Genomic DNA, 11567 nt, shown 5'->3' with positions numbered 1-11567 from the left:
AAACTTTTTTTTAGAGGTGGTGATTGGAAAATAAAAAGTTTTTTTAAAGGTTCTGTTTGACAAAAAAAACCTTTTTTGTTATAAACATGTGCCTATTTTAATGGGCTTATGGGCCATGGCCTACATACTACGGTGGTGGAGCGAGTAGGGTTAGCAAGGACCCTCACCTCCACTGAAGATGGAAAATTTTGAATTTTGTAATTATAATTTTTGAAAATATTTAAAGTTTTTCTTATATGGTTAGTTTGTTACTCGTTCGTTGCTGTTGAAATTTTCTATTCTTGTAAATACAAATCCTGGCACTCACTAACAGTTGCGGAGCGAGAATTTACTGTTAGGGGGTGCTCAGCGGAGACAAACAAGTAACGTGGAAACTTGAAAAAAAAAATCGGTAATTTTAACTAAAACTTTTAAATTTTTCCTTTGCCAGCGGAAAAAGCACAATAATAAAGGTAAGGGAGGCTTAGCAAGGGCGCTCGTCCCTCCTAACGAATAAACTTTTAAACTTTATGTGATTAGTCATTCGCCCCTTAAGCTTAAATCCAGTGGCTCGAGCCACTGGACAAGCAACCCTAAATCAGCCAGTGATCCATGACCCACATTCTAGGTTGCACCGGCCAAAACGGACACGGACACGGATACGGACACGACACGGACACGTGACACGGCATCCCATGAAATTTAGGTTACGGGACACGTTATTTAAATTTAATAAAATATATATTTTGTAGTTATGTATGTGTAATTTTATTTTTAAAAAAGTACTTGATATTAAATTTAAATAAATGAAGGTAAAATTTGACGTTAAATATAACTTAATCTCATTTCTAAAACCAAAAACTAACTTATAATCAATCTATTTCGACATCTCGTTACTTGTCTAAAGAACATCATATGCCCACCAAATTCAACCATATAACAATTCACGCCATTTACCTTAAAATTCAACTTTTCGTTTGAAGGTGTGTCCAAATACCATGGACACGGCTCAAAATACCATGGACACGCGTCGGACACATGCCCAAATAAAAGATGAAAGTTAGACACGGGCCTTACAGGTATCCGACACGTTTTGACGTGTGTCCGACGAGTGTCGTGTCCGACACGGGTGTCCGACACGGGAACACCGATTATGAGGAGTGTGTGCAACCTAGCCCACATTTTAAACTGGACAAAGAGTACCGCATTTTTAGGCCTATCAAAAGGAATATGACCAGTACAATTACGGCTGTTTGTCACTAAGTTAGAACAATATTGTCAATTTTTTATACTCCCTCCTATTCACTATATTCTTCTCTATTTTCTTATTTGAATTATTCGGGTTTTTTTTCCTATTTCTTTTTTTGGGTTGATTTGTGTGGTCCAAATTAAATTGCATGTGGGGTAGTGTGTTTTGTGTGGTCCAAATTCACTTTCTTATTTTTTGTGCAAAAAAGAAAGGGGAAGAATATAGTGAATAGGAAGGAGTATGATTTTGTATAGAAAGTAAGTGAAGATGAAATCTTTGATTATTTGATGCTCTTGCCATTATAGCCTCATGATGCTAAAACTTCCAACTAATAATGTACGGAGTAGACACTATAGGTCTATATGTTTCTATATGTTTTATTATTAGTCACTAACTTTTTTTTTTATATACTCCCTCCAATTTTATTTATTGTTCCTCTTTTCTTTTTCATCCACTTTCCTTATTGTTCCCTCTTTCCTTATTTCTTATGGCAAAAAAAAAGGGGAATAATAAATGAAATTGAAAGGAGTAGTAAATATGATCAATGTGATCGATATAATTAGCATCTAATAAATTTTAGTACTTGTTTGATTTAGCATAAAAAGATACGAGTAACTAATTTATCCGAATTGAATTAAACTCCCTGCAGTTTGTAAGAGTTATATATAGCTCATAAAGTACTTTATTTTTCCATGAATTTGACAACTAATTAAAAACTTATTGTATTTAGTCATTTCAAGTGAACTAAATGAGCAATTAATAATATCACTAGTTTTATAACAGTTGAAAATCAAAAAGAAAAGAATGAGATTTTAATTTATAATCATTAAAAAAATTCAAAAATAATTGAAAATGAGGAGCAAATGTAATAATCTTCACCCCCTATGCCTTAATTTATTTACTAAAACATAAAAGTGTAAACAAGTAACTATACACTTTAATTAGAAAAGTGTAAACTATTACCACGGATAGAGTACAAAAATAGATGTCGATGCAAGAGTACGTTTAGTACACTACGAAGGAGATGGAAGAGCTGATAGGGTGGAAGAAGATGGAAGAAATGAAGAAGGAAGAAATGAAGAATGAATGAAGAAAAATTTGTGTTTTATTTGTTGTGTAATGTAAAGGGATTGTTCCCTATTTAACCTAGGTGTAATGTAGAATATGGTGGCTCCAATTTGCGGGAACATTTATGAGTGTTTGAAATTTCCCCGCATTGTATTTTGGTGGGAAAATGTAACACCCACATGCAAACATAATCAGATTAGAAACTTAATCAAGCTAACCCAGATTTTTGTTAAACATATTAGGCCATTTTTTCGGCTTTTTAGATTTGAATCAATCAATCGAGCCTGAATCGAATCGAATGGAGCGAGCGGAATCGAATTGAGTGAATCAACTGAATAAAGATTTGAAATGAATCGAATCTGAATGGAGTGGTGAATCGAAATAATATTAATATTAATATTAATAGTTATTATTAATAATTATTATTAATATTATTATTAATAATAATTATTATTATTATTATTTTATTATTATTATTAGAAGAAGAATAAAAATAATAATAATAATAATAATAATAATAATAATAATAATAATAATAATAATAATAATAATAATAATAATAATGCTAATTTGAATGATTAACTAGGTAGCCACCATGAACCATGATTCACCATCAATCTAATTAGGTAAAAAAATGGAGCATTGGTTTGCTATATTTATGTTCAAAGTCTAGCCGTTTATCATCCTAATTTGACTGATTAGGTAGCCATCACGAAACACCAATAATCCTAATTTAATTAATTAGATAAATAAAAATTGATAGACCCTAATTTCATCTTTAACAAATAAATAAAATTTGGTTGATTAATTAAAACTCAACAAATAATATTAATAATTGATAAAAAAAGTAAATTAATTTATTATTTGATAATTAGAATCTATCTTGTAAGTTTTAAATCATTTGAGCAATTAAATTAAGTTTTAGGGAAAAATATTGATTTAAGAGTTCACTTGGTTCAGTTTTAGGTTAAAAGGGTACAAAATATAACGTTATTAAAAAAATGTATGTGAAAGATTAAAGTTCGTTTATGAAAAGATAATTAGGTATTAATAATAGTAATATTAAAATTAACAATGTTATTAATAATATTATTATTAATTAATATTCATATTCATATTAATAATAATAGTAATAGTATTAATTATATTAATAAGAATATTATTAATTTTAATATTATTAATTTTAATAACTATAATATTCATAATAATAAAAATAATGAGGATGATTAATTAATAATAATAAATAATAATAATAATAAATAATAATAATAATAATAATAATAATAACAATAACAATAACAATAACAATAACAATAATAATGTCAATAATATTAATAATATTATTAAATATATAATATTAATAATATTAACAAAAACTATTAAGTTTAACATTCGCAAAATTGAAATTGGCTGAATTTAGTGGAGTGAATCGAGGTGATTGAGTTGAATGAATGAAGCGGTTGAATTTGAATCGAATAGAAATTTAACTAAACTAAACTAAACTAAATTTAATGAATCGAATAAAATTTGAATTTAACTTAATCGAATTAATCGAATCGAATAGGAATTTTAATCGAATCAAATAAAAATGAAAATAATGAGGAAAGAATAGAGCCTTACTTGCTTAATAAAGCAGCCTACTTGCAGTTCATAACATACTTTTTCATTGTTTATTAGATTTTCTTAATCTTTGTGCAAATAAAAATGGAGTGAAAATAGGTGTATGGAGGAAACGTCACTCAAGAGGTTGTTGCTAAGAAATCTATCCACATGTGAGAAACTAAATTATAATGTGGGTATAGTTACGAAAAAGGTTGTAGCCTGTAGGCCCTAAATTATGTCTATACAACCATTTATACGTGTTTCCATTAAGTGTGCACTCAGTGTTCCAACAGTTGCTCTGTTTTGAGACGGGTATATCCGTTATAAGATTAAAACGGATTAAATAAAATCTACTTTAGTGTTAAAATATAAACTCACATGTGAGCTGTCCCACATTGTTGGAAAAAGAAAGATTGTATCACTTTATAACCAAAGGAGTTACTTCTTCTATTGTCAATTGATTTTAGGATGAAACATCTCTTGTGATTGACAAGTGGTTTGATCTCTCCTACGTTTGAGTGTGGCCCGACCCATTTGTATGTTCTAACATGGTATTAGAACCCAATGTTTCTTCCTGGGACACCTGGGTTATGGGCCCACGCTTCCGCCACATGTGAGTGTCCCACATTGCTGGAGGGCTTCTTTGAAAATTGAAACCGCGATCCAGGGTGAAACACATAACTACTGATCGTCTAGGTAAAAAAAAAAAAAACTCGGGAATCCTTTAAGCCAGAAAATATAGGAACTATTTCTACCGGGCATCTTCAGAAACCCGGTTAATTTATCGACGATCAACCTATATATTTATCGACGATCAACCTATGTGAGAAAATCAACAATGAAATCTTTCCCGTCACAAATGATGGCTACTAGTAATTTATCGACGATCAACCTATATATTTAATATAGTCTCGAGAAACCACGACTTCCATGTTCTCGACATTCATGGGAAATTTGATATGACTCGCCTAGGAACACGTATCTCAAGGGAACCGAAATCACAGGTCATGTTCCTTAGCAGGGAGCGCCACTACGATGCTGTCTGCCTTTGGTAGGTCTACGTTCATAGGCTCCATGGAAGATGTGGACCGCCGTTTTTTCTGGTCTTTTCGTGACATTTCTAAATTGGGATCACCCTTTTCTAACATGGACTTTGTTACATTTTCTCCTGGGAACAGCAGTTTTATTTGTTCATGGGTCGGGTTTATAAGACCGTCCGCTTGGTCCCTTGACGTAGGGGTGGTTTCCATTTTCTCGGCTGTATGGGGGCCCTGGTCCACCCTTAGCTCCATTTGATCATCTCGAGATAGGGTTGAGTCTACTTTGTCTGCAGCCCGTGTGGCGGTCAAGGATTGGATTGAGTTATTGTGGTCTGCATGAGTTTCATCACCGCTGTATTCAGAAAGTAGATCCATGAATTCGTTAAGGAGTCTCTGTAGTTTTCTATTTGACGCCAGGGCCGGAAGGATGTCTTCTCCCAACAGTTTGTGTTTTTTCAATCCCTGTAGAAAAACAATAAACCTAATTATCAATTCGTTTGAACTTAAAAAGGCGAGCACACTTGGGCACGAGGGGAAATCACTATGAGGGGTTGATTCGTTGAACCACTCTGAATTTCATTGATTTTGATTTTGTGAATGAAAAATGTACGCAGGATGTAAACATGGGAAAAAGAAAACAACGAAGGAAACGGCCTTACAAGAACACAAGGATTCCATGCAATGTCCTTCTGATCTACTGCACCACCCATTCCAGTAGGAGGTCCAAGAAAACTTTCACAAAGCTCACGTAATCGGGACTCATCTGCTTCTCTGCAAATTCCAGAAAAACAGATGGGAAATAAATATACACGGAATTAATACTGCCATACTGGTACTCGTAATAAAGCTACTTGCACTCCATCTGAGAAATACACGTTACTATGCACTCTCTTTCACAGGAGGACAGGAGCCACTAAAAAGAAGCTTCGTATAAAACAAATTAGAAAATTTCTTGTACAACCACACCAATAAATCGGGAAAAAACACACTATGTTAAGTAAAGCCAACAAACCTTGTGAGGTATCGGACATATGACAGAAGACACTGGCGATACTCATTAGGAGATTTCAAAGCCAGGGCTGATGCCAACTGAGCCTCCAAATGAGCACGTGTTTGCAGGCCATCATCAGCCACCCTAGAAAAGGAAGAAACACATGAATTAGGACTCCAAATTCAAACACCTCCCCCAATGCCAGATTTAAAACGAGAACGGTAATATATAGAGATACTGCCTCCATCCTTGTGCAGTCAACATGAGAAAAAAGTTGCAAAACACATGCATGACATACCTACTCCAACCTGGCTTTCTAGCCAAAAATTTCCGTATGTCAACCTGCAATGCAGCAAGCTCGCCACTCTGAGAAGACCCCAAGTTCCAGGAGCTTGCATAATTTGAGGCAGGGAAAGTATCATCAGCTACTCGAAGCCAGCACTTGAGGCTCATATCAAAGAGAAAAGCATGGCGAGTGGCCAATATAACAAGAGGCGAGCCACATATTGATAGCTTTGCGTGTATTATTTTAATAGTAGCTGAAAAGAACACGGGAAGATGTCAGAATCTGAAACCTAAAACCTATATCTGCTGGCAATAAATTAAAAAAGGATTATCAATTTTGACAATAGATCTTGTGCATACCTGCATCTTTCTGGGATGCATTAGGATCTGCAGTAATCAAGGACATCAATGAGTCTTGGAGAAGACAGGCCCTACGAAATAAATCCCATACATACACAGAACCCTTTTTTGTGACCAGCAATAATTTCCAGCATTCATCACAATCTACAAATACTGCAGCAGAGCCCGTCATCATCATTGGCATAGCACGCCTTCCACACTTTGTGTATACCTTTTACGTGTAAACAACAAGAGAAGATTTAGATTGACATCTCCCCTTAAACAAACATTCTCGCCTAAACAGATGATCTAGCTCGCGCAGAAAGCACAAGTGCGGACTAGGATATATTCAATCTATGACACTCCTGTGCACATAGCATTCTAATTTATATATACTACTAAATATTCATGTACAACAACAGCAACAAAGCCTAAATCCCAAACTGATTAGGGGTCACGTAACATGAATCAACATTTGATTCGATACATATATACTTTGTTACATCTTTAGCTTTCAAGTGTGCAATATAGACACAGAATGGAAGATTAAGCCCTTAATTCCTCCACTGCAAATCACCATTCTAAACAAGCTAACAGGTTCTACCTACGATCATCATCACAATAATTTGGCAAAAACAATTGTATTTGGAAGTTGACTTCAAATATACAGTTATAGACCTTCCATAAATATACTAGTAAACTGGAAATATGACATAAACAGAAGATTTAACTTTAGATACACAAAAATATTAACGGTAAGCCTAAACATGGATTTACCTGTAGGCAACCTTCTTCACACCCAACAGCCCAAAAATTGGCATTCCCAGCTAAGACTGAGACCTTCCCAGATATACGGTCACTCCATAGTGTTTCTTTTCCTCTGGTGCAAATTAGTTCTGTCTCCTTCATAAATGATGTGCTGCCCATGCCAGCAATGTCACTAACAGCATGTTCTCTTGGACGAGCTTCCAAAGTAACTGCCATTGCATCGGCACCCTCTTTTTTATCTACTATTCTTATAGAAAGTTTGGCGTTGATAGCGTTTGAAGAGCTAGATGCTCTAGCACTCTCAGAGGACTCAACCAAAACATCATCTCTACCTGAAGAAGGTGGAACCCGTTCTATAACCAAGCTTTCACTAAAGCTAGCCCTAGCAGTGACCCCAGTGCGTTCCTTTAAGTCCAACCCAGTTCCCATGGTTCTCTTTATAGAGACCTCTTTGTTAGTAATAATATCCTTTCTGCCATCAGATGGCAGAGAAAACTCAGGTGCAATGTTTTCTTGAGGGGGAGGCAAGCCAACTGGTTCCGGAATTATTCTTTTTCGGCCATCAGGACGTCTGTACTCTTTCTGCTTCACGGGAACAGAAACTCGGGCTGATGTCGACACTTTGTTTAAACCATCAGAACTAATGTCTCCATTTTTCTTCCCATTGTCGAGATGTGACTCGGGAACTTTTGGTGTGGACCCCGAGTCAGAGGAAGGCTTTGGAGCTACATGCTCGAGCGGAATATCCCTGGTAACTTTTTTGTTGGTCGTCTGCTTTGCAGCTGCTGCTTCAAGCAATAATTGTGCAGGGCTTTCAGCCAAGTTAGCCTGTCGGCCACGAACATCACCATAACGGCTTTTTTTTAACTCATCTTGTTCTTCATCTGTCAGCCTCTGACCTATTTCTTTTACTTCAAAATGAAAGGTAGCAACTGAACCATCCAAAGAACATGCAAAGAGGGAATATCCATCCGGGCTCCTGTTTTTGGACAGATAAAAAAGCCAAGTGAGACAGTGTGAAATGACAAACAAAACAACAAACGAGTTAGGAGTAAAATTCCTAACAGATTGTATCTATAGTTTGAGAAAAGTACACAAGAAGTTACCATGATAAATCAACAACGCTTTGGGTAAAGAAATGCTTAGCCACAAATAGGGGACGTGGACTTGCGGTTGTCCAGACAGTTATCGTACGATCCTGACTGCCAATAGCTATAACATTATAGGGCTGTAATTCTTTTCCTCCAGTCTTGGAGGCCCCATTAGACCATCCAGCAGATGCAGTTTTAACATCCTGAGCACTGGAGGAATTTTTTCTAAACATGGAATGATTGAACTTCACAACTATAACAGGGGCATTGTGTCCCAAGAAGTCAAAAGTGGCCGCCCATTCCCCTCTTTCTAGTACAGGTGCGGAATGCCGGGGTTTTTGAAAGCCATGTGTTGTAGTTATAAAGTGACCGCAAGGAGACCATCCTAGTCGCCTAAAGAATGTTGATCCAAGCTGTAAAACACAGTAATCATTAGAAATCGAGATGTAAACCCTCTTTTGACAGCCAACGTAAAAAAACAAATGAAAAAGAGAGCTTAACAATGAGCAAAGACCATACCGATTTGGCCCAGTGGCCTTCAGTCTTGTGGGCAAGACTCCAGTCACTCGTTCTCCATATGATAACTGTCTTGTCATCTGATTGACTCGCTATGAACGAGCCAATGGGATCCCAAGTAACACCTTTCACCAAGCTAGAGTGACCCCTAAGAACTGCAGTGCACATACCATTACCCATATTCCAAATGTGTATTGTATTGTCTAGACTTCCACTTGCCAACATTGAATCATCTGGGGACCAATTAAGATCCACCTACTTTGTACATGAAAAAACACCCAGCTTAGACCGACTCAAGCACAGGGTAAGTATTATTCCAGAAACAATCAACACCAGTAGAACATAAGACATAATTTAGGAACCGGTCATGCGCACCATTTTTTAGCAGATAAGCAATTGAGGGGAGATGAACCAGGACCTCTTTTTTCCGGTTTCACAGCATAAACGAATTCATACAGGCATAATCTTAGTGTAACAGATTCACATAACTCGTGATGTAAAATTTGAAAGCATTTCCAATTTGCAAACAGATGATGCAATCACATAACAGATGATGCAATCACATCTTGTTCAGTACTTAGTATTATTGTAATGAGTATAAGTGGAACTAGATTTGAACTTTTTATTCCCAGAAAGAAGTTTGAGCTTTAACACTAATGCACCAAAAAAATGCAATCAAAAAGGAAAGAGCAGTGATAATTACCACATCAGCCGTGTGTCCCCTGAGTGTCATGACAACCTTCCAATTCTCAACATCGGGCGGTTCTCCACTACCAAACTCAGTGGTACCAGAACCAGGCCTCCTCTCGTGAATTAAAATTACTTGATCGTCTGAACCTGAAGCAATGTACCGACCATGTTTGGCCCACCTAACACAGTTGACTGAACCAAAGTGGTCACGAAGAGTTGCAAGAATCATGTGTGTTTGATCATCCTTCTCAGAATCTCTAGCCACAGATTTCATATTCCATATTCGCACCTGAACAGAAATCACGGCATCAAATAATATTATCGAACACATTAATAAACACACACAGCTACAACTTAGCCACCAACAAGTCAATGACCATTCTGAGAATCACGGCAAAAATTTAATTTCCAAAGCTTCAAGATTTCAACCTATAGCTCACAATGCAGGTCTTGTAGAAAATATTCGACTAAACTATTGTAATTGTGCATGTACCATGATTGTGCTTTCTGCATTTCCAAGCCCAATTCAACCGCACTATTATAGAACACAAGTAACAAGGATGTCTAACTCGTTATGAGTTGACCACACTTGATACACAATGCACTCTTATGAGTAGGCAATCACGAACGAGTAGGCAACACTCAATACATGATATACTCTATATAGTTTTTAAGTAAGCCCCGTGATAGAATATGCTCGAACCCATTCGTGATTCGCTAGACTCACTCCAATAACCTAACTTGTAAAAGGACTTTTCATGATCCGAACCATTCAAGAACTGAACTATATGATCCTATTCATTTAGCTAACAACCTAATGCACACTTATCAGCTCAATTAATCCAACAAACAAACATAAAGAAAATACAATTTTCCAAGCAAATGAACAAAACTCGAAATTTAACAAAGAAACTTGATTCCAAAAAAAGTAAAGTACAACAAAATTACATCAGTGTCTTAATGACTCCCACAAATTCGGGGTAAGGAGGGGTCAGATGTACGCAGCCTTACCCCTATGTTAGCAACACAAAGAGATTGTTTCCGAAATTATTCAAAATTAAATTAAGCAAAAAAAAATCATAATGTTGGAATTTTTACCTTGTGGTCCCCACCACCAGTAGCAAACCTAAGACCACCAGGTTGAATATCAATGGAGAAAATCTGCATACCTTCATGTCTAATCCAACTAGGTTTTTCAGCAATCATGGCTACTTTTTATTTCTTATTACTAATTACCCACTAATTAATCAACAACAAAAACCCATAAGAACAAAATTACTGGGTTTTAAGTAAAAAACTAATTACTGGGTCAATTCAGGAAATTACAATGACCCAACAAAAACCCTAAAATTAACAAACATGGAATGTAAAATTGGGAATAAAGTTGTGAGCTTTGAGGGTTTAGGTTATGTTTAACGGTCGAATAAAATGAGATTTCGTGTAAAATTTCTGGGTTTTATTTGAACAAAGTGTGAGTGTGTACAAATGTTGGCAAAAAGTAGAAATTAGGAGGAGAAAGGGTTGGTATGGAAGTAAGCCATCGCAGTACTAGTAAATAGTACTCGCTCAGTCCCGGTCATTTGTTGTTATTTGGTTTCGCACAAAGGGGAGAGAGCCAATTAGTAAATGACAACTGAAATAAATTGAGTGTGAATGATAAAATTACTCATCAAATTCATTCTTAAAATAGAAAGAACAACAAATGACTGAAACACCCAAAAATAAAAAAGGACAACAAATAACCGGGATAGAGGGAGTAATTCGCTAATGAGGATTGTAATTTGTAAGTGGGAGATCTACAAATTGGTTTAGCGTCGAGTTCGGGTTAGGTCGGGTCCAGTGAGGAGGAATGACAAAGGGTGGCCGATTTTGAAGGAGTGCGTAAGTATACGGCGAGCAAGTATGCTTGAAGATGGAGAAAGGTCAAATTTATACTTGGGTTTATCCAA

General features: G+C 35.9%; 1 protein-coding gene across 2 annotated transcripts; it reads right to left on the bottom strand.

The window, feature by feature from the left end:
* Nucleotides 1–4621: 4621 nt before the first annotated feature.
* LOC141627169 (protein HIRA-like) lies at nucleotides 4622–11146 on the bottom strand. Of its 2 annotated transcripts, none has more exons than XM_074440595.1 (10): nucleotides 10717–11146; nucleotides 9632–9907; nucleotides 8932–9186; nucleotides 8428–8825; nucleotides 7331–8300; nucleotides 6575–6785; nucleotides 6228–6468; nucleotides 5951–6073; nucleotides 5598–5709; nucleotides 4622–5400 (listed from the first exon to the last, which is right to left on the bottom strand). In XM_074440595.1, the coding sequence occupies exons 3-10, from the start codon at nucleotides 9151–9153 to the stop codon at nucleotides 4897–4899; spliced, it is 2781 nt and encodes a 926-aa protein (XP_074296696.1). In that variant the 5' UTR covers nucleotides 9154–9186; nucleotides 9632–9907; nucleotides 10717–11146; the 3' UTR covers nucleotides 4622–4896. The 2 variants fall into 2 exon arrangements, with proteins under 2 accessions (XP_074296696.1, XP_074296695.1); XM_074440594.1 differs by having other exon boundaries at nucleotides 8932–9183.
* Nucleotides 11147–11567: the final 421 nt, after the last annotated feature.

Source organism: Silene latifolia, chromosome Y (genome assembly GCF_048544455.1).
Source record: "Silene latifolia isolate original U9 population chromosome Y, ASM4854445v1, whole genome shotgun sequence".
In the NCBI taxonomy this organism is placed as follows: Eukaryota; Viridiplantae; Streptophyta; class Magnoliopsida; order Caryophyllales; family Caryophyllaceae; genus Silene; species Silene latifolia.
This window is presented reverse-complemented; position numbering and strand designations above follow the sequence as displayed.